General features: G+C 42.5%; 1 protein-coding gene across 2 annotated transcripts; it reads left to right on the top strand.

Moving 5' to 3' along the window:
- Window positions 1-371: 371 nt before the first annotated feature.
- EVA1C (eva-1 homolog C) lies at window positions 372-25,960 on the top strand. 2 transcript variants are annotated; one of them, XM_026077672.1, is made up of 7 exons: window positions 372-492; window positions 3,916-4,039; window positions 7,060-7,212; window positions 18,123-18,266; window positions 22,724-22,804; window positions 24,132-24,221; window positions 25,563-25,960. In XM_026077672.1, the coding sequence occupies exons 1-7, from the start codon at window positions 421-423 to the stop codon at window positions 25,958-25,960; spliced, it is 1,062 nt and encodes a 353-aa protein (XP_025933457.1). In that variant the 5' UTR covers window positions 372-420. The 2 variants fall into 2 exon arrangements, with proteins under 2 accessions (XP_025933457.1, XP_025933455.1); XM_026077670.1 differs by having other exon boundaries at window positions 373-492; window positions 22,724-22,795; window positions 24,123-24,221.
- The last annotated feature ends 372 nt before the right edge of the window (window positions 25,961-26,332 follow it).

Below are 26,332 nucleotides of genomic sequence, written 5' to 3'. Positions count from 1 at the left end.
CAAGGGCCTAAGACCATTTGTTGTCTGTGAAATTACATCTCCGTCACTGTGCTGCTGCTGGAGTACTGGTACAGCTCTGACTCACTGCCACTTACTGGATCACRGTGCCGCGACCTGTTGTCTTTTCAGGCCTGACGTAAAGGTTGACCCATTCATAGAACTGCGTGGTGTGGCAGCAGGCCATACTTCCAACSTTGGCTACGGTGCCCTTTCCGGAGACTGATTGTGGTTTTCATATTACCTAATGAGCTTAACATTTCCTGTACTAGTTGTAACACAGTTAAATATTTTCTAGGTTACCTAACCAAACTTCTGCAAAATCACACTGCCTATGCCTGCGATGGGGAACATTTGAGTCTGCACTGTCCTCGGCATTCAACAATAAGTGTTCAGTCAGCATTTTACGGGCAAGACTACCAAATGTGTAGTACCCAGCAGCCTGAAACCAGGATGACAGAACCCATAAGCTGTGTGGCACCCACTTCTTTGCAGGTATCACATGTTGTAAAGGTTCTTCATGCAAAATGTTTTTAAAGATTTCCATGTGGTGAGCTATACTGTATGTAAACTGCAAGTATTCACAATGTTGAATGAAATGACATCGTATTTCTGTCCATTTGTCATGCAAAGTATTACATGAGAAGGAGTTCATCTGACCAGCAGGAGGTATCAATCACATACCTTTCAATATTCCCATAGGCTTGTGAACAGCTTTGTGGGTTTCCTTCTGTTTCAATAAGCCTTCCTTTGAAAACCCCATTCTCAATGGTCTTTAGTGTAATCAGTTCCCTTCTAATCAAGGACTGGGTCGTGACTGAGTAGGCCAATCTTAATCCATCACACAGGCCGTCCTTATCCCCAGGAGAGGATACACACCTGACATGGCTGGGTTACAAATGCACCAAATATAGTGGCATTCTAGCAGGAGTTTGGCTTGTTCAATGCATGTCTTCAATCATTAAAAAGGCTCAGTGACAGCTAAATAGCAGATCCTAAGCACTTCTGCAGCCACCTACATTTCCATGAATACAGGGCTTTTATCAGTAATACCTTATGGTTTGCTTCCTGGGCCTTACATTTCATAAATTATTACTTTCTGCTATGGAGACTTTTTAACAAGACTTAGGTCTGGCTTACACTGCTGTCAAAAGCTTGTTTCATTGTAGTGAAAAGGTCCAATCTCAGGCCCAATACAACAAATAACTGCAAAAATGGGAAGTCAGTGGAATCTGAACACATTCTATCAGTGAAGCTGTTGTAAATGCATTACAGAACCTTTGCTTCCTTGAAGCATTTGTGCTTGTAGCTGGCACTTTGCCTCTTGACAACACAGTATCTCTGTTCCCAACACTAGTGAGCTGAAGGGTTTAACAAAATGGTTTGGGTGTAATATGCTCTCTCCAGAAATAATGTTAGGGCAGTTCTGTAAGTGTGGCTTGCACATGCTGTACTGCAGCTTCTAAAGACATTCCAGACATGACCTTTGGCCATGTGAAAGTACAGCTCTCCACTAAAAACTGTAGGCCAGATGCATCCTTGATGTCATTTTACTGACTACAGTGGAGTGACACCTATGATTATTTTGGGACTGTGAGTCTTGAGTGCCTTTAAGATCTCCATGGACAGTTCTTCCCCTTGAGTATAATAAACACAGCATGGGATAACTGTTGTATAAACCATCATCAACATTCAGGCACTGTGAATGATCAAAGACCTGAAAGCATTTTGACAAGGCCACAAACGTTAGAGATATGAATGCTCTGCATCTCGGGGATTTCCGGTTCTGTCAAGGAGAAGAGACATATCCTGTAAACTGATTTCTTAGAAAAGAGCACCAGTGATCTCATCCCCCCCTCCCCTTCCCTTTGGAACCGTATCTGCAATCTGCATAATCAGGCATGATGTTATCCTGCAGATAGGAGGAAGCATAACAGGCATTTTATACAGTGACCTCTTATTAAAAGGATCACAACAAAGTTCGATCTGTTCCGAGATATTAATAGCACAGTGCTATCTCAGTACGGGTATCATTGTTTGCTTTCATGGCTGCGTGTTTTTGCACAGCAACATGATAGAAAATGTGACTGCTCTTTGCATTAAGTAAAGGAGAATACAAACAAATGCACAGAAGATGGTTCAGCTCAGGTGCAAACAGAAGGTGATTCAGTAGGGGACAGCTATCCCCGCTTACTCGTGATGTAACTCCATTTCCCTGGCCTGTTTTTGAACAATCCCAAATTAAGGAGGAGTTATTTGTTTGACTTGCGACATTTTAAAAGAAGAATTGAGTGATCAAATTAAGTCTGCTGTGCTTTTTCTTCCCTTTTAAACTCTTTAACGTGCACTTAATCCTCAAGAAGTGTTGGATGCAAGTCCTCTTCTTCTATGGAGGGGGACAAAAAGATGAGAGTGGTATAGGATCACTGCAATGTGTTGCCAATGTGTATCATTTCTGCTTGGGAGGGATGGCTTCCAGGGATGAGAGAGGAGATTCAACCACTGCCAACTCTCTGAGCCTGGACACAAGAGTGTAGCTTGTGCTAACCACAGTGGTAAATTTGTGATTAGGCCTCTTGGCATGACTGAGACCCTTTCTGATGAGGAACCAGAAAAGTTTCCCATGGATTTTATGGGGATACCTAAAAATAACAGAGAATGGTATCTTACAATTACTCCTGTTATGGTTTGGCTGACCCAGAGACAATGCACTCCATATCACAGTCTGCAGTGATTTTGATCATCAAGAATCATGGGCACAACACAGATTATTCAAAAATAGTGTGTAGAAAGCCCTCTCTAAACTGGGTTTTGAATGTGAACAGCAATTTCATAAGTACATTGCTTACCCATTTAAACTGTTTTCTTAAATGCTTCAGCTTGTGACTATTAACAGTGGCCTCAGACTCATCTCAGACAGCATTGTTATTTTTTCCCACCCTCACTATCATTGCTACAGCTCCAAAAGCRCTGATGAAGTAGGAACGCTAGTGTGAGCAAGCTTCTGGCACTACGAGTTCTCAGTCCTTTTGCTGGACTTGGAGCAGGTCCACATGACACATGGTGGCCTTTCTACTGTCCTCCTTCCATTGCCACTCCCAGTGAAGCAGCAYGATGAGAACCATGGTATACTGCTGGGCAAAAAAATCTGGGGTAGATGTGGCCTTAAAACAGCATTTAAAAAAATCAAGCCGACTTAGGACAGACAGACACACATCTGTATCAGCCAGTCAAACCAATTCTGAAATTGGTTCTAGCAGCAAGTCAAGTAAATACTTAATCATGTGTATAACTGCAAGCAAGAGAAGTCCCCTATTGAGTGCCCCTTAGACAGCATCCATATGGCTTAAAGTTAGGTGCGTGCTTAAGTATAGCTAAGCACACCAAGTCTAGAACTCTTTCAAATTAAGGTATTACAGGGCATGGTAAACTGAAGCGAGATGAAATGGTTAAAAAGTCCCCTTTTTGAGTTGTTTGTTACCACTCTTCAGCTCTATGTCCCACTCCCGTGAATATTGTCAGGAAGATGCATGTGTGCCTCAGGCACATCTGTGAAAAGACTGGAGGCTGAGCGTGCTCTCACCTGTTTTAGACTCTGCACTGAGTCCAAAACACCACTGAGGTGGTGGGCACACAGTGACATTTGACTGCCTGGTTGGTGACAGAGGGAAAAGTAACAAAACCCAGCAAGTTGATAAAGTTGTTATGTATGTATATGCATAAACTCATCCAGGGCTCAAAGCCCAGTAGACATGTGGCCTCAATCCTGTGACACAACTGTTACCTATGTTTTTATGGCCAAAAAACTGTGAAAGAATGATTTTTCTCCTGTTTAGAACAAAATATGATTAAGTGTTCTCATTGCTGTATAGCTTCATATCTTGTTTTCAAGACTATCCTTTTTGCCCATTGTTCTAGAAAGTACTGGACGAATGCCAAAACCTGAGATCCTGCCAGCTCCTTGTCAATAGTCGGGTTTTTGGACCTGATCTATGTCCAGGAACCACTAAATTCCTCCTTGTCTCCTTTAAATGCAAACCTAGTAAGTAATCCACATCAGGCGAATGTGTTTTTATGTGTGTTTCATTGTTTATTTTGGTTAGAATGCCACTGCGCAAGGCTTTGCATAAATCCGTGTGAAGTTTTGAGACTCTTAGATTAATAGCAAATTGTTTTTTTTTCTATTTTACTTTAGCTCACCATTGTGCTTACAACTTCAGTGTGCTTGCTGCCAGTTTAATGACCAGTGTAATTTGTCAGAATCAAATGTCAGACATCAGACTAGAGAGGAAAAATGTTTTGGAAATTATGTTTATAGAGATGGCAATGGCAAGGTAGAAACATAGAGGTAAATAAATAACAAAAATGGATGTTTGTGCTAAGGATCCAAATGATGAACAAGATTATACGATAATAAGGAATGAGCAAAAATGCCTAACAGGGTAGAACCAAACCTTAGAAACTTTCAAAGCCTCTGTCACTGCCTACCGTTTCTAGAATAATCCCTGGGGGATACACGTGTGTGGCTGTTTTTATTATAGCATTGCCTGTATTCTATACAGGTGATTGACATTGATATATAAAGGGACGAATCCTGCCTCAAAGCTAATACACTTTTTAAACATGAGAAGAGTGTTAGAAAGATTGGGACGGACAATCATGATGAAGTTTCATTTATTGATGGTTTTTAATTGTTTTCTTGTTGTTGTTGTTGTTGTTGTTGCTATTATACTTGCAAACAAGCCCCAGTTGCCCAGGCACTCTGCTTTCTTTGGCAGCTAATCTCCCATGTGCCAGAAATGGGTCCCAAAGAAAATATTTGAATGATGATTTATGGGTAGGTTCACAAGCCAACTCAGAAATACCATCCCACAGCTGAAGGAGAAAGCACAAAAGGTATTTTCTTTAATCAGAGCATTAAGGTTGACATCATTGGTGGAATAGGAACAGGGGTGGCACAGCAAGCTGAAGGGCCAATTTATGCAGAGTAATGAAGTAAAAGCAAAAATACCGGAATGGTTCTTACCTTTGGCAAAGCACTAGCTCGTGATTCTCAGAGAGATTTACTGGGCGAATCTTCAGAAAAATAAAAATGTGTCTAAAACTTAACATTTTAATCTGTATTATTTTACAGTTTACTTTTTTTTTTCCAGATTAAAATTATTGCATTGTTAATAGTATATGTATTTGCATATCATAGCTGTATCTGTGTCATTAGAAATCTCTCTTTACTAATCAATAGTGGGTTGTGATCCTCTTTGTTACTGTTTTAGGGCACAATATTTTTCCCACTGCAAATGAGCTAGTTTCAATATATAATATTATGTGATGTGAGTTTTACCAAAGCTGGTCAAAAGTATATTTGACAGCAAGTGCTGCCTCAGAATTGAGGGAGATGGTCAGTTCCAGTGCAAATTACATGATCTCATTTGACAGGAAATTTATATTCCTAAGTACGATACTGAGATTGTTAGGCCTAATTGTAGAAAACATCCTCACTCAGGAAATCACTTGAGTGTAACTTTAGGCATATGCTAGAATCTCCTTGCCTTGAAGCAGACACTTAAGCGATTTCCTGAATCCCTTAGTTTTTCATCTCATGTAGAAAGTTTGTATTTCTGTTTGTTGCTCTATCTCTGCAGAGGTCTCTGTTGTATTTTTATCCTTGTCTCACCCTATATCACTTAAGGGTTTGTTTCTTTTGTTTGTACTTCCACAGCCTCTCCAGCAACCACAGAGCCCAGCTGTGCAGACACACAGCCCAGCTTTAGGCTGTCAGCCCTTGTGTCCGAGCCCCTATTTCTTGGCATGATCCTCATGGACTAGCGCAAAGGGTACCTCTGCAGAAGTAACAATCTGCAGCAGGTCAAGTGTTTTTAAAAACTGTGAGTGCTAAAGAGATGGCATTATCATTAAAAATCAAGCATTTTTGTATTTATTCTATTCTAAGTGAACTAATTTTGTTTTCTTCATTGAATAGATAGAGTTTTTCCTCTCTCTAGTTCTTTTAGCACCAACACCCGCACTCCACTCACAGCAATACCAGTTGGYAACAATAAGATTTCCCTTTGACCCTGCTCAGCTCAGGCACCTCCTTTTCCTGTTTTCACATTTCTGAAAGACATGAAATGGAGCAGACTAAACTCTTCTCCCTGGCCTTATCCACGCTAAAAAGGGTTTGCCACCATACCTAGGCTGAGAAGACTTGAGTGTTAAATGCTACAAGCAAAGAGGCTGCTTAGATGAGAAAGAGACCTCTTTGGCCAGGCAGCAGATTTTATCCAGAGGTGCCCTAGGTGGCATAAACCCCACTGTCTAAAAGATAATCTCACTGATTTACCTACCTCTGCGCTGAGGCGGTTGCCCGTGTGCCTGTGCCAAATGGGAAAGGGAGGATGTATTTTTCTCAGGCTCCTGATTCCCGTTGCTTTGTCAGCAGGACTTTCAAATGAGCCTTTGCGGGAGAGTCCCGCCCAGGGAAACCCACTGACCTTGGTGGAGTGAGATGGATGTAGCTGAGACCACTCTCTGGCTCAGGATATCTAGCCCATCCCCTGCCTTTGTGCCTCCCATTCTTCAGCGCTCGCTCTGTGCCGCACGCTGTGGCACTGGGCGCTGCCAGCCACCCCCATGATTGATGAGTGKTTGGAGGCTCTCAGCACTTGGGCAGATGTTTAAAATAGGCGTAGAATGCAACATTGTCCTTGGGAGAAACAGAAGGGAAGCGTGAGGTTTCTCGTACTGAACGGCTGTGGAGAGCAGGCCAGGAAATCAGGCGGGAATGGGGGAGGCTGTTCCACTGGGAGAGGAGGCTGGCAAAAGTTAATTTTTTAATTCATTTTAAAAAGGAGCTGGAGGCTTTGGATGGTTATAAGGGAACAATTTAGTTGGAGAAAACACTCCATTTTGCTATTGGCTTTGTGTCTGGTTGTAATTGTGCCACATTTCACTCACAACAGAACTTATAGAAAAGCTGTTTTCTGTCATGCTGCTATATGCTATTAACAGTCCAGCTGAGTAAATTGCCTCATGCTACCATATTGTTATTTGCTTCTATTTTAGCTGAATACAAAACCAAATCAGCATGTGAAAACCAGGAGCTGAAACTCCATTGTCAGGAGTCGAAGTTCCTTATCATCTACTCTGCCACCTATGGCAGATTGGCACACAAAAAGAACATCTGCTCGACAGAAATGGAACGTGTCCCCCCGTTTGGTAGGTTTTTACGCTGTTGATACAACTTTCTCTGAGTGGTTGCACAGAGGAGGGGAAAAAGAAGGGGAGAAAACTTCAGACACAAGAGCAATGGCACTTTGGAAGTGCCAGTGACTGAAACATGAGAGTTTATTTTTAAAACTCAAACAAATTGCCCAGTATGAGGGAGAAAAATAGTGTAAGAAATGTAGCAAAGTATTAGCCGTTGCTGTAGTTAATCAGTCCATACTATAATTAACTGTAAAAACTAGTTCTCTTGGCTATCTTAAATTTAAGCAACTTATACTACATATCAACTCTTCGTCTTTCTTCTTCCTCCAACTTCTGACAATGATTAGGCAACAAGTGTGTCACAACACGTTGTCTGCTCTGATCTCTATTTTTGCTGGCTGTTCCTTGCCTTAAATTAAGATTGTAAAGACAAGCTCATTAGGTCAGGGTCCATCACTTTAGATGCTGCTATATGACCAGACTCCAAGACTACATTATACTAGTAAATTAAATGTGCCTGGGACTTTTCTCTGGCACTAAGTCCAGCAGGCAGGAAATGGCCTGTGTATGTAGTATTAAATTCTCCTGCCCTCCAAAGCAGAATGACTGCATGCAAACTGCCTCTTGGGGTTGCTCTCCAGCCTGAACTGTGATGGGGAATTGCTGGGAGGATGTTGATGGCCCAGGCCAAAAAAGTGCAGGTGCTGTACTTAACAGCATGGAGCACAGAGTTACAGGGTGAGGAACATTCCCTGGCACTGCTGGTTTACTCGCACAGGTGCATCCCAAAGGATCTGAATAGAAATAGTAGTAATAATAGTAATAGTAGTAGTAGTAGTAGTAGTAGTAGTAGTAGTTGTAGTAGTAGTAATAATAATAATAATATTAATGGCACCTTGGTCACAGACTATAAACACTTTCAGACCCAGGGTGCTCCCTTTTCAAATGGGTGACAGAACCCAAAACATTATAACTAGTTGTATGGTCTACATCAATAACCGGTCATTGACTTCAACCTATAGTCTCAGCTGATGTATGACTAAAGACTGATGACTCAATTCTTTTCACTAAATATCTGAACTGATAGTAGCATGAGGTTGTGAAGGTGCTTGATGTTTGTATGAATGTGTTCAGTGGCTGGCAAGTAAGTTTTCATGCCATGGAGAAGGCCAGCRCAAGATCTGTGTGCTGTTCACATCCCTTAATACCACATAGGGAAGCACTTGCCTGACTGGTGCCAGCCCTCTGCAAAGGCTGAACTTTTGCTCACTTCTGAGAAACATGCTAAAGTGAAATCTGTAAGAAGCATCTCTGAACATCAAGAAGAGATCAATAATTAGTCTTAAAAGCCATTTGTCTGCAAGCCAATGTTTCTATTTAGCTTTACAGATATTATTAAAAATTTATTGGCTGAAAGTTGTGTTCTGTTCTTGTACAAGAATCTATTTAAAATGCCAATACCAAAAAGAAGATAAAAGAGTCTTCATGCAAATATGCCAGATTTTTGTATTCATAAAACCATGGATTACCCTGATTTACTCCATCAGAGATTTGGACCTTAGGTTTGTTTCCATTTTAAGTAATTTTGCTTTCTTTCAGAGCTCTTCAAATTCTTTAATACTTCAACTTTTAAGGTAATATATTAAAAATCAGGGCTCATGTGCAGTGATCCCATGCTTTCCAACTGCTCCATGAGGTTTTGTGAGATAGCTAAAGATTTATTTTTTCATTATTTTGTGATGGATTTGGATTGCCAATCTAGCCTGGACATTGCCAGGTCTGTGGTTCACACTGCCTTATCTTGTGAAATCCTTCCCACAGACTTTGAGGGACTCTAGCTATGCATATCTGTAATGTGGAGGAAACATTTTAGCAGGTTTCTGAAAGACTCATACATCCTTCCCAATGATGACCTTAGTGTAAGACTCAAAGGAGAGTGCAGTCAGCTCAGAAGTCAGGTCCAGAAAGGCTACCACCATATTAATTTCTTGCACTTTACTCACCTCTTGAAATTGCTCGTCTACCTGTAATGTCAGTACCTCTAGTTCACAGATCAGAATACTGCAAACCCTTCTTATTGGATAAAGTTTCCCATTATAAATAAAGTATTTGGAACAGCAGCAAACTCTCTGCTATGGCCCCCAGCATATGTGCACCACTTGAGCAATACCCTGGCTGTTGCTGCTCTCTTTTTCTGTAAAGCAATCTATGGTAACAGGAGACAGCATAAAACTGAGACAAACACAAGGTAGATCTATATAAGGTAGATCTTTATGTAGATTTCCCATTACTTAATGAAAGTAGTTGGCCTCTTCCTGCTTGGGGCCAGTGACTCTCTGCAATGAGTATGATTTTCAAAAGCACCTATGTGATTTAAGACTATATGTCCAGTTATCACAAGAGATTTAGCACTTAGAAATCAAATCTAGTTGACTCCAGATCTAGCCATCTGGAGCTTAAATCATATTTATGTGGTTATTTAAGCACATACAGATGCCAGTGGGTGCATAATAGGACTTTTTAAGTGTCTGTGTACCTTTCACCCAGCAAAAGTAATGGTAATTTGAATGTCAAGATTATTCTAAGGATTCAAGACAATTTAGAAAACTTACTTCAGCTGCTCTTTATTCCAGAATCAGAGAGTACACATATAGTAATATATCTGCACCAAAAGCTAAATCTGCTCCGGCTAACAGCCATTGTTGTTTCTACCCACGTCTTTGTACATCAGCCTTAAGGAAGTGCTCAAGCCTTTCCATTTCTTTAGCTGAATTACTGGGAAGATATGAGGAGTTGTTTCAGTACTCTCCAAGAGAGAAATCATCTGTAGGGCCCAGTAACATGTATAGCAAGCCCCCATTGAGCTCGGTGTTACATCTATCCATACTGGATGTAGTACTGCTAGGAGTATGGGGTATTGAATTAAGTAGATACTTCTCAAGGTTTTGGTGACCTTACATTACATGTAGTATAGCTGATAAGCAATTCATGACAAACAGCAGCTTTGGACTGAGACAGATGTATTCTGAATTATCCCTTTTCTATGAACACACTATCAAATCGACTGACAGATACTCAGAGCTATGCTTCAACGGAAACAGAGGAAGACCTAAAATTTCATTAGCATAAAGGCACTTTTCCATGTAAAAAATAAAGTATATAAATCCATGCCTGTTATTGGTGATATCTGTGTGGCCTCTGAACACAATGAGCACTCAGCATTTCATAGGATCCTGAGCCTCTGCTCAGCATTTAGCATGACTGCCTCCTCTTCAAACTAGTTTTCTGAGCCAGTTTAATAATGTAGCCTAGGTGCCATTTCCAATACAGAGGAAGAAGAAGAGCAATGGATTCATGGTGTCTTCTCTGCTAGATAAAGCCTTTGACCAACAGACAGTAGAGTTGCCCTCTGGTCCAATGATCAGTTAAGTCTTGCTTATACTAGGCAGTGGAACAGCTTTAGCAAGAGACTGCCACCAAGGAAGGCTCATGCAGGATGGGTTATGGAAGTCATGCATTCAAATCCCTGTTCTGTTTCAGATAGAGAGAGGATGTGAATGTGGGTAAAAATTTGAACTACTAGCACAAAAAACTCTCTAACATGTACCATAGCCAATAAAACACCATTACTTCAGTCCCAGGACTGATACTTAATTATACATATAACTTTCACCTTCGTTTCCAAATGTCTTTTGCTTTTGTTAAAAATGACCAGAAATCAAAAGTTGTGCTTTGAACAACTCATCTGGTTCAATATTGTTTGAGGGAGAGGAGGATTTGTCCAAATGTAGGACATTTTCCACTTAAATCAATATAAAGCATTTTCCCCATTTTCTCACTTTCACCATCAAACTGAAAAATGGTATTTTTACATGGCTCTGGTCTTGCTCTACAACTTCTCCTCCAGACCAGTCATTCCTATGAGTGGACACAGTTACCCACTTCAAAGGACAGTGCATGAAATCGTGCCTCCAGGCATTTTAGGATAATCTACCTTTAGGAAAAGTTTCTTCTGCAAAGTAAGCTCCTAACATAAGTGGGAGATTTCCGTGAAGCACAGGGGTTTATTTCCCGTTATAAGATCTTTGGATCTTTGCATGGTAATCAAGAACTCCAAGCAGTGGCCTGCTTCTGCAGCTATTCAAATCACCAGCACTGTTAAAATGCTACAGAAATTATAGAAAGCAATTTCCCTGTTGCACTAATATTACAAAAAAATTGACAAGAAAAATAAGAGTTTTTTGAGTACAGTTTTTGTAACAGATGGTTCTGCGCAGAGGTATCCGCTGCGCCCCGTGGATCTCCACCAAAGCAGGAGCCTGTAGCCATCTGTTCCTGTGTAACTTATTGTCTTTTCTGACATACTATTTTCTCTTTTACATTTGTAGTAACATGTACATGAGGAAACAGGAGATTTATTGGCTAAAAGAAAACAAAGGATCTTGCCAAAACACAGGTTACCATAGAGAATGCAAGGAAGATTCAGGTCAACAAACACTCCTCAAATCATAAATTACTCGTGTTAATACATGAAAGTACTTGAAAGAAGGCTTGGTAGTAGGTGTCCTCTAGCTGAAACATGCAGGCTAGAAAACTAGAATGTAACTAACTCCCAGAAATTTTACCTGAATGTGCACCAGCTGGTCAGACATGCACTTCCCCAAGCATTAATGACCAGCAGAGCCCTGAGTTGTGTAACTTCAGTTCTCCATAAAATGAGAACAGGTAAAAGAGAGGGTTGTGTTGGAAAGTGGGGTCTCACACTCTAGGGAGGATGAGAGGGGGGGAGAATTCAGACACTTCCATCACAGCTTTCACCATGGCATGAAGTACACTGGGGTTGGATTTTGTCTTCATCACCTCTTTCCTGCGAGATGACATTGGACTAAGAAGAATCGGTGATAGCAAGGCAAGAAAGAGAGATTTTCAAAATCCTGTAGCTGCCTTCAAACCCAACAAGATACCATGATTTTGTTATATAACTATCTTGTGATATCATGATTTTTTTTTTAGTATCAATATTGCGAAAGATCCAAGGGGTCTACATCTCTTATTCACTAACAGTGATTGAAAAGCTTTTGACTTCTTTTTTGTACCAAGAGATGTATACTCCATGTGTACATGGACAGCGAGTCCCATGTGTAGCTCTCCTGAGAGCAGATGTGACTGAAATAAAGGTACCACTATAGGCAGATCTGGAAATACTTATACACTGAATTTATTAGAGTCATGCTTTTAAGTGCCATAAATCACAAACCATGTAAGGCAATCAGAATCTAGGAAACACTACACATCATTGAAATACAGGCACTTCAAGGAGCACTTAGCAGATGAACAGAAACCATGAGCCCAGTCCTCTGTGAGRGGAAAAAGAAAGAATTGCTAGGTCAGAGCTGCTGAAGAGAACGTGACCAAGTCCTTTCTAGATTACAGGTATCACTGGCCCAGGGCCAGCAGGTTTACCCTTCTRTTCCTGAGCATCCTCTACCTACCATATATTTACTAGCTAATTAAAGGGCTGATTTCAAACACAAGCCATGTGGGCAGTTGTGCAAGAGGCAAACTGCTGAATGGAGAAGACCTGGGGCTGCAGAGGAGTTTTGTTAGTAATGCAGCATAGGACCTCTTCTTCAGGGACTCTGTGGAAGAGCAGGGCAGGCTGTGCTCCAGGGGAAGAAGGCAGTAGGACCACACAGAGGGATAGCATGAGTGGGGTAGATGCAGAGCCACTTTTCGGTAGTGGTACCAGTGCTCAGGGACATGAGAAAGGTTCATATCTTCCTTTGCAGCTTTTGCCAGTAGTGCCTTCTCACTTTGGGGACGGGAGAATAGTCCACAGGGAGCCACTACCTTACAATGGTCAACTGAACTTTGTGGGTGCAAAGGTGAGGACAAAATCGTTCAATTTTGCTTCCACCACAATAAGCCTTGAGTCAACTCTATCTATGCAGAGACATCAGGTGTGAGAAGTTCCTTGGCCATGTCACCTGAGCAAACTGGGAAATTTAGTAGATGTTTTGCATTCTATGAGGTGCTGCCAGGAGTCATTGCACACCCCAACTCCAAGAGCTCTTGCCAAGTCAAATTGGCCCCAAAAGAGAAGGACTGAAGCAGTGGCAGGATGAGAAGTGAATATTTGAAGGGAGGAAGAAAGCAGCCTTCATTTTTAGAGAYGAGTTAATGTTCTGTTGAGGTGAATGGGGAAGGTCACACACTGCTGAGCAGCTATTTGAAGTTATCGGCAAGTTCAGACACCTACCATTTTGTCCATTAATGTTTCCTTTACTATCAGTTTAGGATTTTTCTTATGTGTAAGTTTTTCTTGCTTAAATTTTTGAATTGTTTGGAAAAGTATTCTTGGCACTTTAGTTTAAAATAAAATAAGAAACTCCTTTAACTTATTTCTGTACGTATAGACCTGAACTGTACAAAACAAAGCCAAAAGCATTTGATCAGGGAGAGTTTGTTTCCTGCTGTCACCAAGCGTAGAATTCCAATTGTGTCTTGTCTTCTGTATTTGTGCTGGCAGATAGATCCCTTAGTCTGTGCGTATGCACATGCAAGAAGGAGAGAAAGGTTGTGAGGGTTTTGTGCCAAATACTTACAGACTGAATTCTGAACTCAGACCCAGTTTTAAACAAACCCAAATAATGGGCTAATCTCATGCAGACTACAAGAGCCTCGCAACAAGCACAGGAACCGCTGCTACACTGTGAGAGGGAGAGAGAAGGTACAGCTTTTTAGAAAGCCTTGATACTGTAGTCACTTCCATGAAATGGCCTGTTCTAACAATACGTAGTACTTTTAGCATATCATACTACCTTGTTTACTGACAGTGCTTGGCCCTGGAATATAAAGGTATATCTGCAACATTTTTCATAAATGCATCATATTGTGTGTTTTTGCGAGAATTAGCAGTTCAAATGGCCTTTTTCTGATGCATAGGCAGGACCCTCTGTACCATGCTCTTGCATAAATTACCATATTATTATGGTAACTTTCTTTAGGAGTTTGCAGCCTTAGTGTGCTCCAGAACTCCATAGTTTCCCCCTGTCAGTTCTTATCCCCAGAGCTGATATTTGGGCTCCACAAAGCACAAGCCATCCTGATTTGGTAGTGTGAAATCTTTGCTTTCACTTGATTTTTAAAGCAAGCTCCTCATTCCTTTGAGGGTAGACACAGCCCAGAAAACATAAAGCACTGTAAGCCAGCAGTTGGGGATGAAAACAATGTGCAGCTGGGCTCTAGTGTTGGAGTGAAAAGTGCAGTAGGAGTTCCTCACTTGGGCTCCCCGAGTCCTTCACGGACATGTTACTTTTTGYGTAATATGGATCTACATTTAAGGTGCATCCCCTACTTGCAGTGTCTTGAGGCCTGTCCCGTGCATAGTGATGTGGCAAAAGACAGCAATTAGTAATGGTTGGAGAGGGTGTGACAGGATGTTGTTGCCAAAGCTTGGCACAAATCGCTAAGGCTGGCTCTGGCTATTCCATCACCTGCAGGTCTTGGGTGGTAGGATGGAAAGAAAGGGAAGGAACGCTCCTAATATCTGAATTGAGAGAAACTTTAAGAAAGCAGAAGACAAATTGCTCCTCATTAAAGGCTACATGATTTACGGCATGTCATTTGCTTGCCAAAACTTTCCTGAACACAGCTAATTAGGGAGCTGAAAGAGCCTTTCCTTCAGAAATAAGGCTTTCTACTCCGTTAAATAGCTGCAGTCAGATTTGATAGTTTATTACTTTGTTAAAAACCTCTTATTGTTGCCTGTATCTCCATGCCACCCATATAAGCGTCCACTTCAAAAAAATCCACCAACACTATTGGCATGTAACAGGCAACTCTGACAGGAAGGTTTGAAGAATTAAGTGTTTTCCCAGCCGTACATTGCTGCCTTTTCTACCACTGCTGGTGGATGACCCCCTCCTTCCAGCATGCCAGGAAAGTGCTATTCAAGAAGCAGTTTATTTCAAACATACGGTACCAGTTTAGCAAGCCCCATAAATGTAAGCTTAGTTCAAGAGTTACTTAGACATTCAGGAAGAAGACGTATTACATATTGATGTTCATCTCCTGATTTGTGACTTGTTAAGGACTGTTCAGTGAAACTATTCACTCATTTACTCAAAATTAAGCACTGACTGAACTTTCTCCTCATCTAGACACTGCAGTAAGGTGTTTGACCAGCAGGAGGATAAGCTATTCCTAGTGTGAGCATTGCGCTGCTGCAGCTGCTTTGTTACTAGACCCCAAGCAAGCTTGGCTGAATCTGGCTTGAGTGTCCCTACAGCTGACTTCTCTGTAGATATGCTTCTGTAGTGTCTGCTTGTGGGAGACTGGACAGACAAAGCTACAACCCTTGAAAAAGTGGCTTTCAGTACTAAGCACACAGAATTCCTCCGAGCTGAACTCATTGCTCAGCCAGCATTGTAGCTGCTGCAAGAGCATAARCCAGAGAGAAAAAAATTAAAACAGTTTTTGACCAAATCACCAAAGGCCAAATACTTGATAGACCACAGGTAGCTGTTAAATATGGGGGTTTTTTTGTTATAGGTCATTCTGGTTAACAACTGTGCTGTCCTGCAAAAGCAAGCCAGCCTTGTTTTACATTTGCACACCCATGACACCAGGCAGGCCTTGGAAAGTTCTCCAAAAACTGGGCCGCCAAGAGCCTGCAGGCACATGACACATTCCCAGGACTGGCTCCTCAGGTAGAGTAGCCAAATTCAACATGTATATAGATGATAAGGAGCTATTAACTCCCACAGCAACATGGGCAAAAAGGCAAAATAAAACACGTACTCAGTGTATTACTGAATTTGTAGAAAACCATCAGGGCAACAGCCTGCTGTTACATAAGACGCTGAATAGCTCCAAGAACGAAAAAGGTTGTAGAAAACATAATTCAGTTTGTCAGATTGCTGTTGTGCTCCCAATCCATTCATATATGAATCATCTGATAGTTCCTCCTGATATGCTTCAATTGTTTTTGTACTTGCCAAAATAAGCTACTGGCTGCCTAAAATGTCCACCCAGATATATTCTTAGTCATCTAAGGTGGCCAGAGAGACTAGCTGACAGCTAGACTAGCTCAGCTAACAGCTGAGTTGTTTAATCACAACTCTGATGTTTTCAGCCAGCCTTGAGTGCCAAGCAGCCTCCCAGGACACAAGGCATTAGGTTTCTAGGTCTCCAAAAAGCCAAAGCAAGAGTTGTGCTCCCAAAAATCCATATCCTAAGGTAGCCCACAATTTCTCTCTCAAACAAAGAAATCAGCACAGTATCTCCTGATGTCTCTACTCAGGTATGTGACTTATTCACAGATATTTAGCAGGTGTCAAGGGATTAACCGTGAAAATCACAAATCTTTCCCATTTTCACATATTAAAGGTGAATCTTCTTTGTCAAGAATGCCAGTCTCAAATCTCCACTTTCTTTTCAAACAAGACTGATTTGAGAAACCTTTTTGAACACTATTTCTCCTTCCTCTGAAGCAGCACAAATGAGCTCAGGCAGTTGGAAGAAGATGACAAGGTGCCATCCCTGTCTGAATTTTATTACAGGAAGAAGGACTGTTTTAGTGCCAAGAGAAATACGTTTTCAACTTCTAGAAAGTCCCCACCTGGGAACACTAGAATGAGAAATATCCATCAGCCACTGAAGTCCACAAAACAATTGAGGTAACACTGGGACCAGACAGGGTCAGAAAAATACTACTTGCTACAGACTTGTGATTTGGGCACACTTTGTGTTTAAAAAACAAAGCTAACAGGTGTTTTTGCTTTGTGGATCAGGGTTTAGCGCATGTGGATACTGAGAAATAAATCAAATGTAGAAACATTCTTTTTTAAAGGAGATTTGTAAAGGTTTATCTGACGCACAAACTTTCCCATTTAGATAATTTCAGCTTTGATGTAAAATACTGCTTATTTAGGGGTTGTGGKTTTTTTTTTAATTGTGATAAAAGGCATATGTCTTGAATAAAAAAATCCCAAGTCCAAGCAACTGAAAGGCAAGTATAGATTTCAGCCAGGCCAGTTCTCGTACACTGCACACGCTTAATGCTTTGTCCATAAGGAAAAATTCAGCCATATGGATGTTCTTAGCGTGCACAAAGTCAGAGGTAGTGTAGGATGCTTTGAAAGTAAAGTGAGTTACCTGATATAACTAGCACATGAATACAGTACAGTGCAGGTACCTTTGAGGTTGCTTTAGGTGCGCAGGCATGGCTGGTGACAGCAGCCTTACGAGGACGGTGTTGAATTTGGTAGGGGAGGAAGAAGCCAAATGATAGCCTGGTTAAAAGCAGAGCCTCTTTTGATTTCTTTGCCATGGCAGAATGGTTCCTACCAGTGTCAGGCATAGTGAATTGAAAGTCAACTTTAATACTGTAGCCTACGCTGTATCCTTCACTGTATCCCTAGCTATTGTGACACACAAAAATTGATCTCACCAAACTTCAACTGAAATTAGGCATCCAGTCAAATCATCTTGATAACCCAGGGAGAGAGAGATACCTGCAAACAACATTGCATCTCCCCTTATTTGCACACCCACTTGAAGATGGGATAGATAAAGAGCTGTCCGGGTGTACTTTTTTTTCCCCCCCAAGTCACCAAGAAGGGAAAATAGATGACTTATACTGGGCACCTCATTTGTAGATTGAGATGAATCTTACTACAACCTTAACCTGCATGTGGAAGTCAACACGAGGTAGTTAGCTTGCTGCAAGTTCACATTATCATTGCATGCCGACTTCCTTGCATAGACAAATCCTAAGACCTAATTCTGAAATCTTGCCCAGGCAAACATATACCTGAAATTAATAGCAGATTTGTATCTCTAGTTGTGCTTGTAGCAGCTAGTATTTCTGATACCATCAGTGTTGTATATTTATTRTATGGTTTTGTTTTTTTCAGACTGTTTATCTTACACAGCCTTAGAAGTTTTATCAAAAAGGTGTTACGGGAAACAGAGATGCAAAATTATTGTCACTAGCCAGGATTTTGGAAGTCCGTGCCTACCTGGAGTGAAAAAATACCTTAACGTCAGCTATGCGTGTGGTAAGAGCAAATGCATGATCATTTTGCAGCGCTTATTCTACTGGCAGAGCAGAGCAATGCCAAATGGCAGACACCTAGGGAGATACCTCCCCACACACAAACACAGAGGCTGTCTAAGTCTAACCTTCCTTTTAACATACAAAATCTGTGACATAGCCATACACAAATACCCAAAATATGTGAACATGTAAACAATCCCATGGCCAGAGCTATATCTAACCTAAATTCAGGCATTAAGTATTTTTCTCTATAAAAATACAATTTACAATAAAATACAAAATATGTGTCTTATTATTTTGAGAAATACTCTCAAAATAAGATTGTGCTCTATAGAATTCACTGGCAACAGAGCTAGGAAAAACAATCTGCCATTGCCTGCCACCAGCCCAGGTAAAGCACACCAGCATAATTGAAGCACTGTGTACAGGGCCCTGTCCTGAAATCTGATTCATCTGAGCATACCTACAGCCTTCAGCCTTGCAGAGGGATTTCCTTTCTGATAGGCAAAGACTCACTGAAAGTGAAGGTTTGAGATTATACATCCCTTGCAAGACTGAAGCCTAGTACAGTTCATTCCTCAGACAAGAGGGAAAAGCTCTTCATACTCTTTACCATTGCTTAATATGTTTACATCATGGGAAGACAGAATTCCCTACAGTTAGGGTTATGGGACAGCAAAGTATAATATGAATGAAGATGAGAGAAAAATGACTGCAGAACTTTAATGCAGTGCTTTTTAAGGTATTGCCTACTTTTAGGAATGGCTACGCATTTCTTTAGCTTAAGACCTGAACAGATTTCCGCAGCCTCTGCTTTCTGCCTCTGGCTAGCTGTGGGATGGAGGTGAGGTGTGAGGGTCAGAGATGATTGATTGACTCTCATATTTCTCTACTTCAGCCACAGGACATGTGATTGATTGCAAATTTTCATGAAGTTACTGCTTGGACTGCTTGGAAAGCTGCCAGCCCTGCTCCTTTCTGGACAGGCACTATCTCCCTCCGGTCTGTAGGGAATCACAGCAGTCACTCCGTGGGGACATATCATGGAGTCCTTACACTCTATCTCTAGCAAGTAGTAGTCAAAGGGTATGGGCTATCTGAGAAGTGCCTTTGGGAACAGCAGTGTAGGACTGTTTATCAGATTGTTGTGTACCTGAAAATCAGAGGAAAATGAACCCCAGCTGTTTCCTTGCTGACATAAGAGAATTTTTTTTCAGTCTCCCCATGTGTTGGCTGTCAGATGAGAGGCAGTGCAATAACTGTTGAAGAGGAGACCTGTCTCCACACTAGTACAGAATATTATTGTGCTGTTTCCTCTRTGCTATAATAACTATATGAATGAGTTAATGGAAATCTGTTTAATTAGAGTAAGGATAGTTATAACAGATTGTCCTTTCTTACACACCCATATAATAGAAAACAAAGCATTTGTTTGCATTGAGGTTGTGCTTTGTGTTATTTAGTGAAGTAGTTCTGCAAAAACTAGATCATAAATAGATAGTGTTCTTGTGTGTTGCTGGCACATTTTGAAGGCTTACTCTTCTGCTGAATCCTACTGAGCTGAGCAATTTGAGGCATTAGCCAATGATTTGCAAGTCTAAATATTTTACAGATCATCTAGTGAGCATGCAAAAAGTTTGGGAGTATCCCAGAGTGACATTTTACATTCTTTCCCCTCACTAGAAGGTTCCTGCTAACCTGATGCTTCCCTGCAAGCTAAGGTAAATAGGCTTTCCTCTGAAGTGACAGGAACACAACCGACCAGATCACATCCTCCGAGGGCTGTACCGTACTTAAAAGGATTTCCATCGTAGTCAGGAATGTGAAAAAATCATACTCCCTACCTCAGAGGTCAGCAACCTTTTAGGGCTAGTGTGCCAGGCTGCATTTTTCTTTTCCGAGTTAATTCCTGCTAGTGAAAACTTAGCAGGAGCCAGGAGAGGCTGGTTTCTCACAGTCTCAGTGCCCCAGATGACCTTCTCAGAGTCATCTMGTGTCCGCCCAGGGTAACATCTCCTGTCTCATGCTGAGGCTGGAATTCAGGAGCCTCTCCGAGGAAACACAGCTCCCCACTCCCAGAGCTGTGGCTGTACTTCCTGGATGCCATTCAAAATCTGTCTGCGTGCTGCCTTTGGCAGCTTGCGGWAGGTTACTGGCTCCTGCCCTACTTGACATAGTAACTCTGGCACAAGCTCTAATATAGATGCGGTTATCTTGATAAAAAATTCCTTCTGCTGGTATCAGTTATTCTGTTCAGCGACCTGATACAACCTATCTTGATTAAAGTACTCAAGTGAGGTGCATCTGAAATGACTGCAGAACATAACAAAAGCCATAACAAAAATTAATAATGCAAGCAATCAGAAGCTTTTTTTGTTCAGGCCATTTTGAATTAAAAAGATCCCCCTACAATACGCAGGCCAATTACGGAGCCATTCAAACCCAATGGGAAGCCATGGGGAAGGGATTCAACCCTGTAGGAAACAGAGCCCTCGGAAGCTCCCCCGAGGAGGGGGAGCAGGACCAGCACCAGCTCACGTGAAGGAGGCCCAGCCTAGGCACCAGGCCACGCGACAGGAGCATCGGCTCACGCAGCAGTGCTGGGAACAGCGTGTCCTCCCGGATGGGGTACGTGAGGACAGGGCCGGTGCAGAGGGAAGTGCTGTCCTGCTGCCCCCGATCCCACTGGGGCTGGCAGCTGTGGTGCAGAGACCTAGAGCGGGAGAGATTTTGTAGGGCTGCGAATCCATAGGAGCTGGACGTGAGTGCGCCAGGTGCTAGATCAAGGCACTAAGACTGGACAAGCTCACAGTCCCAGCAAGCTCGTCCAAGTATGCTTCCTCCAGCAGTAATTTACTGAAGCTTGTCTTCTTGCTGTGAACTCCATACCTCTTACAGACTTCGCACTTCAAGCCTCTGAGCAGCAAAGCAGTTAACCATATGCCCACAATTAAACATGCCCCCTATACCGTGCTGCATAAGGAGAGGCTTAAGGAAGTGCTTTTGGGGATCAGGCCCTTGCTGCTCAACAGGAGGCGGCTTTCTAAAAGCAGTACCATGAATTCCTTGTGCACCGTCATCCAGTTACTTTAAATCTCTCRTATCACAAGTATATCATTCGTAACAGAGGGGCCTGCACCTTCAGAAGACAGTCTGGAAGCAACCAAATCTGTTCACTTCCTGCCTCGTGCACCACCGAAAAAAAATCTGCTGCTGCAACACAGTTAAGAATTGTGATGAGGTGCAAGCCAAAATAGGAATTAGCTCACTCTCCCCTATCTGTGTTGTCTTTGTATCACAAACAGGAGTAAAAAGTCCTGAAAAAAATCCTTCATCAGGAAAGGAAACAGCTATGACTTTGAGCCCACACACAAAGAAAAGTTCTGCTCAGAAAGAAGTGCTATTTTTAGTTATTTTTCAAAGTAAAACTATGCTAAGCCTCAAACTTCAGTCTCCTCTGTTCAGTTTAACTTTTTTTAACACTGTTTGTTTATTGGCAAACATTTTATGTGGGATAGAGGTGAGCTTCATACTTTTTGCTTCACATTGGTCTGAAAATCTATCAATCTGCCTTCATATAATACAGAGAAGAGATGCCAAGATCTGAATATCTGAAGGGCCCATTCATCTAACACAGAATATGCAAACTCTGAACATGTACATGATGTTCCTTCTTTTAGTTCTCTTTAATCCCTTTAAAAAGAGTGCAAAAGCTTCCCAAGGGTAAAAAATTAATTAAATGAGAACATGTCCAGCCCAGTCCCAGCCAGTACAGCTCTCCAGCCCAGAGCACCGTCCTTCTCTAGAGCTGTTCATTTTGGAGGGTTTGCAGAGCATGTCACACGAGATTTTAAACATTTCTCTGAAAATTAAAGTGAATTATCCTGCTGCTTCCCATCCCGGGCCTGCCTGCCCGTGCTGACCCTGACCGGTGGCGGTGGGGATGGCCCACTGGCCTCCACGTGCACAGGGCCCTGCTTGACTCTACTGGCATGCGCATGTGTCCCAACGGTCTGGGTTTTGGGGCATTTGTCAGGGTCAGAGCGTAAGCAGGTTAGTAAAAGTCAAGGTAGCCCAGCTGGCAGCAGCCCGAACGGGTACGAGGCGGATAAGAAACTCAGCGCTGCCCTGGGGTTGCGCCGCGCAGCAGCTCTGCAAACGCCGCCAGCACGAGCGGGCGAGGGAGCATTTGGGGGCCCCGAGGACACTCGGCCCAGCTGCAGCGCCCGGGCGAGGTCTGCGCGCCAGCTGGGTGGCAGAGCGGGGCCGGCGCTCGCTCGCCCTGCGCCCCCGCGGAGCCCCCCGCTCCAGTCCCTGCGCAGCGGAGCCCCGCCGCCTGGCCCTGCGATGCCCCTGCCATAAACACCCGGGTAAAATGGGCCAGTGGTGGGACTGGTGATTAACTGGGGCTCTGGCTTCTAACACTGACAGTACCCAATTTGTCTTTCTCCTTTTTAGTTCCTAAATTTATCCTTACAGCTGTCGACCCACTGGTCACTGATAGCAAGCCCACAGTGACACAGAACGATGGTAAGTACGGCGTGTAAGAAAAAGCGGTTGACTTCTATCCTTTGCCCTTAACAGAAATGGGACATTTTACCACAGCAGAGCTTGGTCGGCGGGAGGCAGGGGTGGGATAACGGACCAAGTGCTGAAACTGCTGCTCTTCACCACGGCGGGCAGCGTGGCAGGCGAGGAACAGGATGGGGTCCACGCCACCGKGGCCCTGCTGTCACAGCAAGGCTGCTAAATGACATGCAGTCAGGGCTACGTGGCCAGAAAGTCGGTGCGGACCAAAGGCCTGGGAGTCCTCTCGGCTTAAACTCTAGTAGCAACGATGGGCGCATTTGCTGGAGGACAGACCATAAGATTTTTCCAGTGCCTGTTGGTGGCGAGGAGCGCGCTCGCCTTCAGCGGGCTGGGCGAGGAGCTGCTCAGGGACGCCTGCCACCACGGACACAGCTGAAAAGGACTGTACTCCGGCACACAGAGCTCCTGCACACCCGTGCAAGAAGCGCAGAGAAATGTCTTGTTTTCAACTGTTTGTTCTCAGTAAAAAATTAGCTAATGTGATCGGACGCAGAGCTGAAGATTTTTAGGACAGAGCATCTCCTCCTTATATATCATACGTAGGCCATAGCCATGATTGAAAGTGCATGCAATACCTTCAGTGGGATCTTAATCCCTGGTTAAGCCTTCCAGGTATGACAGAGAGACAAATAATAAGGGGGATATACAGGGAAGATCTCGCATAAAGCACTGCTGTCTGCCATATATGTCTTACACCATATGCAAGGAACTGTGAAGCTTTTACTTAAGTCAGCTTACGTGTCACTCCAAACGGGAGTATAGATGTACTGTGTTTTGACTGAATGTGCTATTTCTTAACTTTTCTCAAAAGGTGGGAAGAGTAAAAGTGAAATTACAGTCCTTTCAGWCTGAAGAGCCTTTTAAGGGTTATACCAGCACCTACTCTTCTTAAAGGCAAAGAAAATGAATATATGGCTAATATATATCACCATCATCACTGTCTGGAATGTACTGCAGTGACTGGGCTAGGAAGTCTGTTTTTATTAGCTATGAAGCTTAATAAAGTAAATTATTTCAGAGGGCTTAAAGGAATTGGCAAGGGTTTTCACATGGTAGTAGATTCTTTAATAATTTTGCAATTTTCTAGGTATTCAATATTTTCAATATTTTATCTCTTCTTTTGATTTAATTTTAATTTTTATATTTATTTTATTTTAATATTTCTTTTATTTCAATATTTCTTTTATTTACCAACCATTGCTTGGTCTAACATTCTGCAAAGTTCCTACAGCAAAGCGATGTGGCTGAAGTTGCTTTGCCTCCTCAGTTGTCACAGGTATCGACTTTGACCCAAGGGAGTCAAGACTTCCAAAGAAAGAAGGAATTATCGTTAGCAGCTCCTTGGCTACATTTGCATACATTAGAGGTAAGAAAATGAGACTGAAATTGTTTGGTTCATTAGGTCTTTGCATTGTGGAGGGAGTGGGAGAAGGGAGGATCAGAAAGTCATGACTGAAATCATGAAACTYGCAACTGGTAATCCTGTATTTATAGTAAATGTATTATTACCATATAATCACAGTCTTGTGGATGGGACAATCACAGCATAATTGATATTTATAGAATATTTTCCATCTTGAAGGATCCAAACTCTTTTAGAGGCTGCAGCCAAGATTTTTTAAATGAGTATTTTAAATGGGGACTGTTGGATGTTCAGGATTTTTGAAAATCAGTTCTTGATCTGGGAGCAGTGCTGGAGATGGAGACATCCATTTTTGGAAACATTGGTTTTCATACATATAAGGATCATTGAGGAGCAGTAAAAAAAAACCAAACAAACAGCCATCTCTGGTATGGGACATGCCAGGTTTTGTGACTTAGCAACACTATAAAACTCTGTTTAGGCAAATCTGTGATCACCAGATCTCTAAAACCGCAGGAGAATTCCCCATGAATTTTGGCAGCGAGCACAAGCTGACGCAAAGGAGTGGTTCTGGAGCTGAGATTTCTGCTCTTCTAGAAAATGGCAGGAACTGCGCCTTTTTCACACGTAGGCCCACAGGCCTTGGCCAAGGTGCCGGCCAGTGCCGGGTGGCCGTACCCTGCGGGCACGGCGACGCTGTCACGTCCCGCTGGCAGCACCAGCTGCCCYGCGCAGCTCTCCCCGCAGCCCCAGTGCCCCTCGCACCACCCAGCAGCAGCCTCTTTGTAAACAGCCCGAGCAGCTCGGCTTTGATTGCACGTCCCGTCAAGAAGGGATGTTTCCAGGTCCGTGTCTCCTGTCGCTCCAGTGCGAAGTCATCGCAGGGTTTGGCGGAGGGAAAAACACTCCCTGCACACCCTGGGCTGGAGATGCTGCTGTGGCTCCTCAAAGCATAAATTTTCCCTTCCCATGCCCTCTCTGCGAGCGGGTAAGACCCACTTTGGCAGGATGGCTGGAAAAAGGCRGTATATTCCTGGTAGGTGGTTAAGAATGCCAGCAAACTGCTAATAAAAAAAAAGGGGGGATAATGCTATTCCTATATAATGTTCTTGAGAGGCTGGGCTTTTTGCACAGTAATTAAAAGAGAGAAGGCAGGGCTTGGTTTCCAAGGGCAGAGTCTTTCTGTGCATGGCAGAATAGGTCTCCTCCCACCCACCCACCCCCAAAACACCCCACCGCGGCGGCTGCATAATGCAGTGCTCTTTGGAAATGACAGCTGACTTCTTTGGAGCTAGGCTTTGACAGAGTCTGTAAAATGCTTAAGCACTGGATTTCTAATTTCAGATCACCTTGAAAGAGCCGCTCTACTGTTTGTGTCCAGTGTTTGTGTGGGTTTAATCTTCACGCTGTGTGCTTTGGTGATCCATGTGTCATGCTCTAATGACTTCCAGAAATTGCACGAAAGGAAAGATCACTTAGTGCCAGAAAGTGATGGAGCGTACGAGAACAGTGAAAATGAGGAGGAGGAGGAGGAGGAGGAGAATTCCTCCAATTCAGACTTTCCGGATGAGATAGCAGGACTTTACAGACCTTCTTACTCAGGTTATAATTCAACAGAAGCTGCAGACCTCGCTGAGAGAATAGAGCGCAGAGAGCAGATCATACAAGAAATTTGGATGAACAGTGGTCTGGATATGACACCTCCTAGAAATATGAATACATTTTATATTAATGAACAATAAATGGCTTATTTTGGATGATGCCCTAGCCCTTTTTTTTTTTTTTTAATGTACCTTCTGTGAAGGAACATTTGTATCAGTACATATAATTATTTGTAAAATAAAAAGAAATATATGCAATAAAAGGAGAGTTTCAAACCTGTGGCTGTCTATAAATCATTCTGTAAAAAAACTTTTATAAGCTTTCATAGTTTTAATTTATGTTATGGATTGTTTTTCACTGTAACTTGGGGTTAATTGCCATATGCAGATTAAGGAATATTAAAAGAGGAGAAAAATATTTAAGAAGCATAACATGATGAAACATCTGCATTAGGACGTGGCACTTGTTTAACTAATTAGTATGCTGTAGCTCGTAAATTACATGGGAAGGTG

This window comes from Apteryx rowi, unplaced genomic scaffold, assembly GCF_003343035.1.
Source record: "Apteryx rowi isolate R43461 unplaced genomic scaffold, aptRow1 scaffold_46, whole genome shotgun sequence".
Taxonomy (NCBI): domain Eukaryota; kingdom Metazoa; phylum Chordata; class Aves; order Apterygiformes; family Apterygidae; genus Apteryx; species Apteryx rowi.
The sequence above is the reverse complement of the archived record's forward strand: the minus strand, read 5'-3'. Positions and strand labels throughout refer to the sequence as shown.

Bases quoted from the DNA above. Each gene is read 5' to 3' on its own strand.
- EVA1C (XM_026077672.1), top strand. From the start codon at position 421: ATGTGTAGTACCCAGCAGCCTGAAACCAGGATGACAGAACCCATAAGC. The intron at 493-3,915 runs GTATCACATGTT...CCATTGTTCTAG, and splicing joins TGGCACCCACTTCTTTGCAG to AAAGTACTGGACGAATGCCA. The intron at 18,267-22,723 runs GTAAGAGCAAAT...TCTCCTTTTTAG, and splicing joins TAACGTCAGCTATGCGTGTG to TTCCTAAATTTATCCTTACA.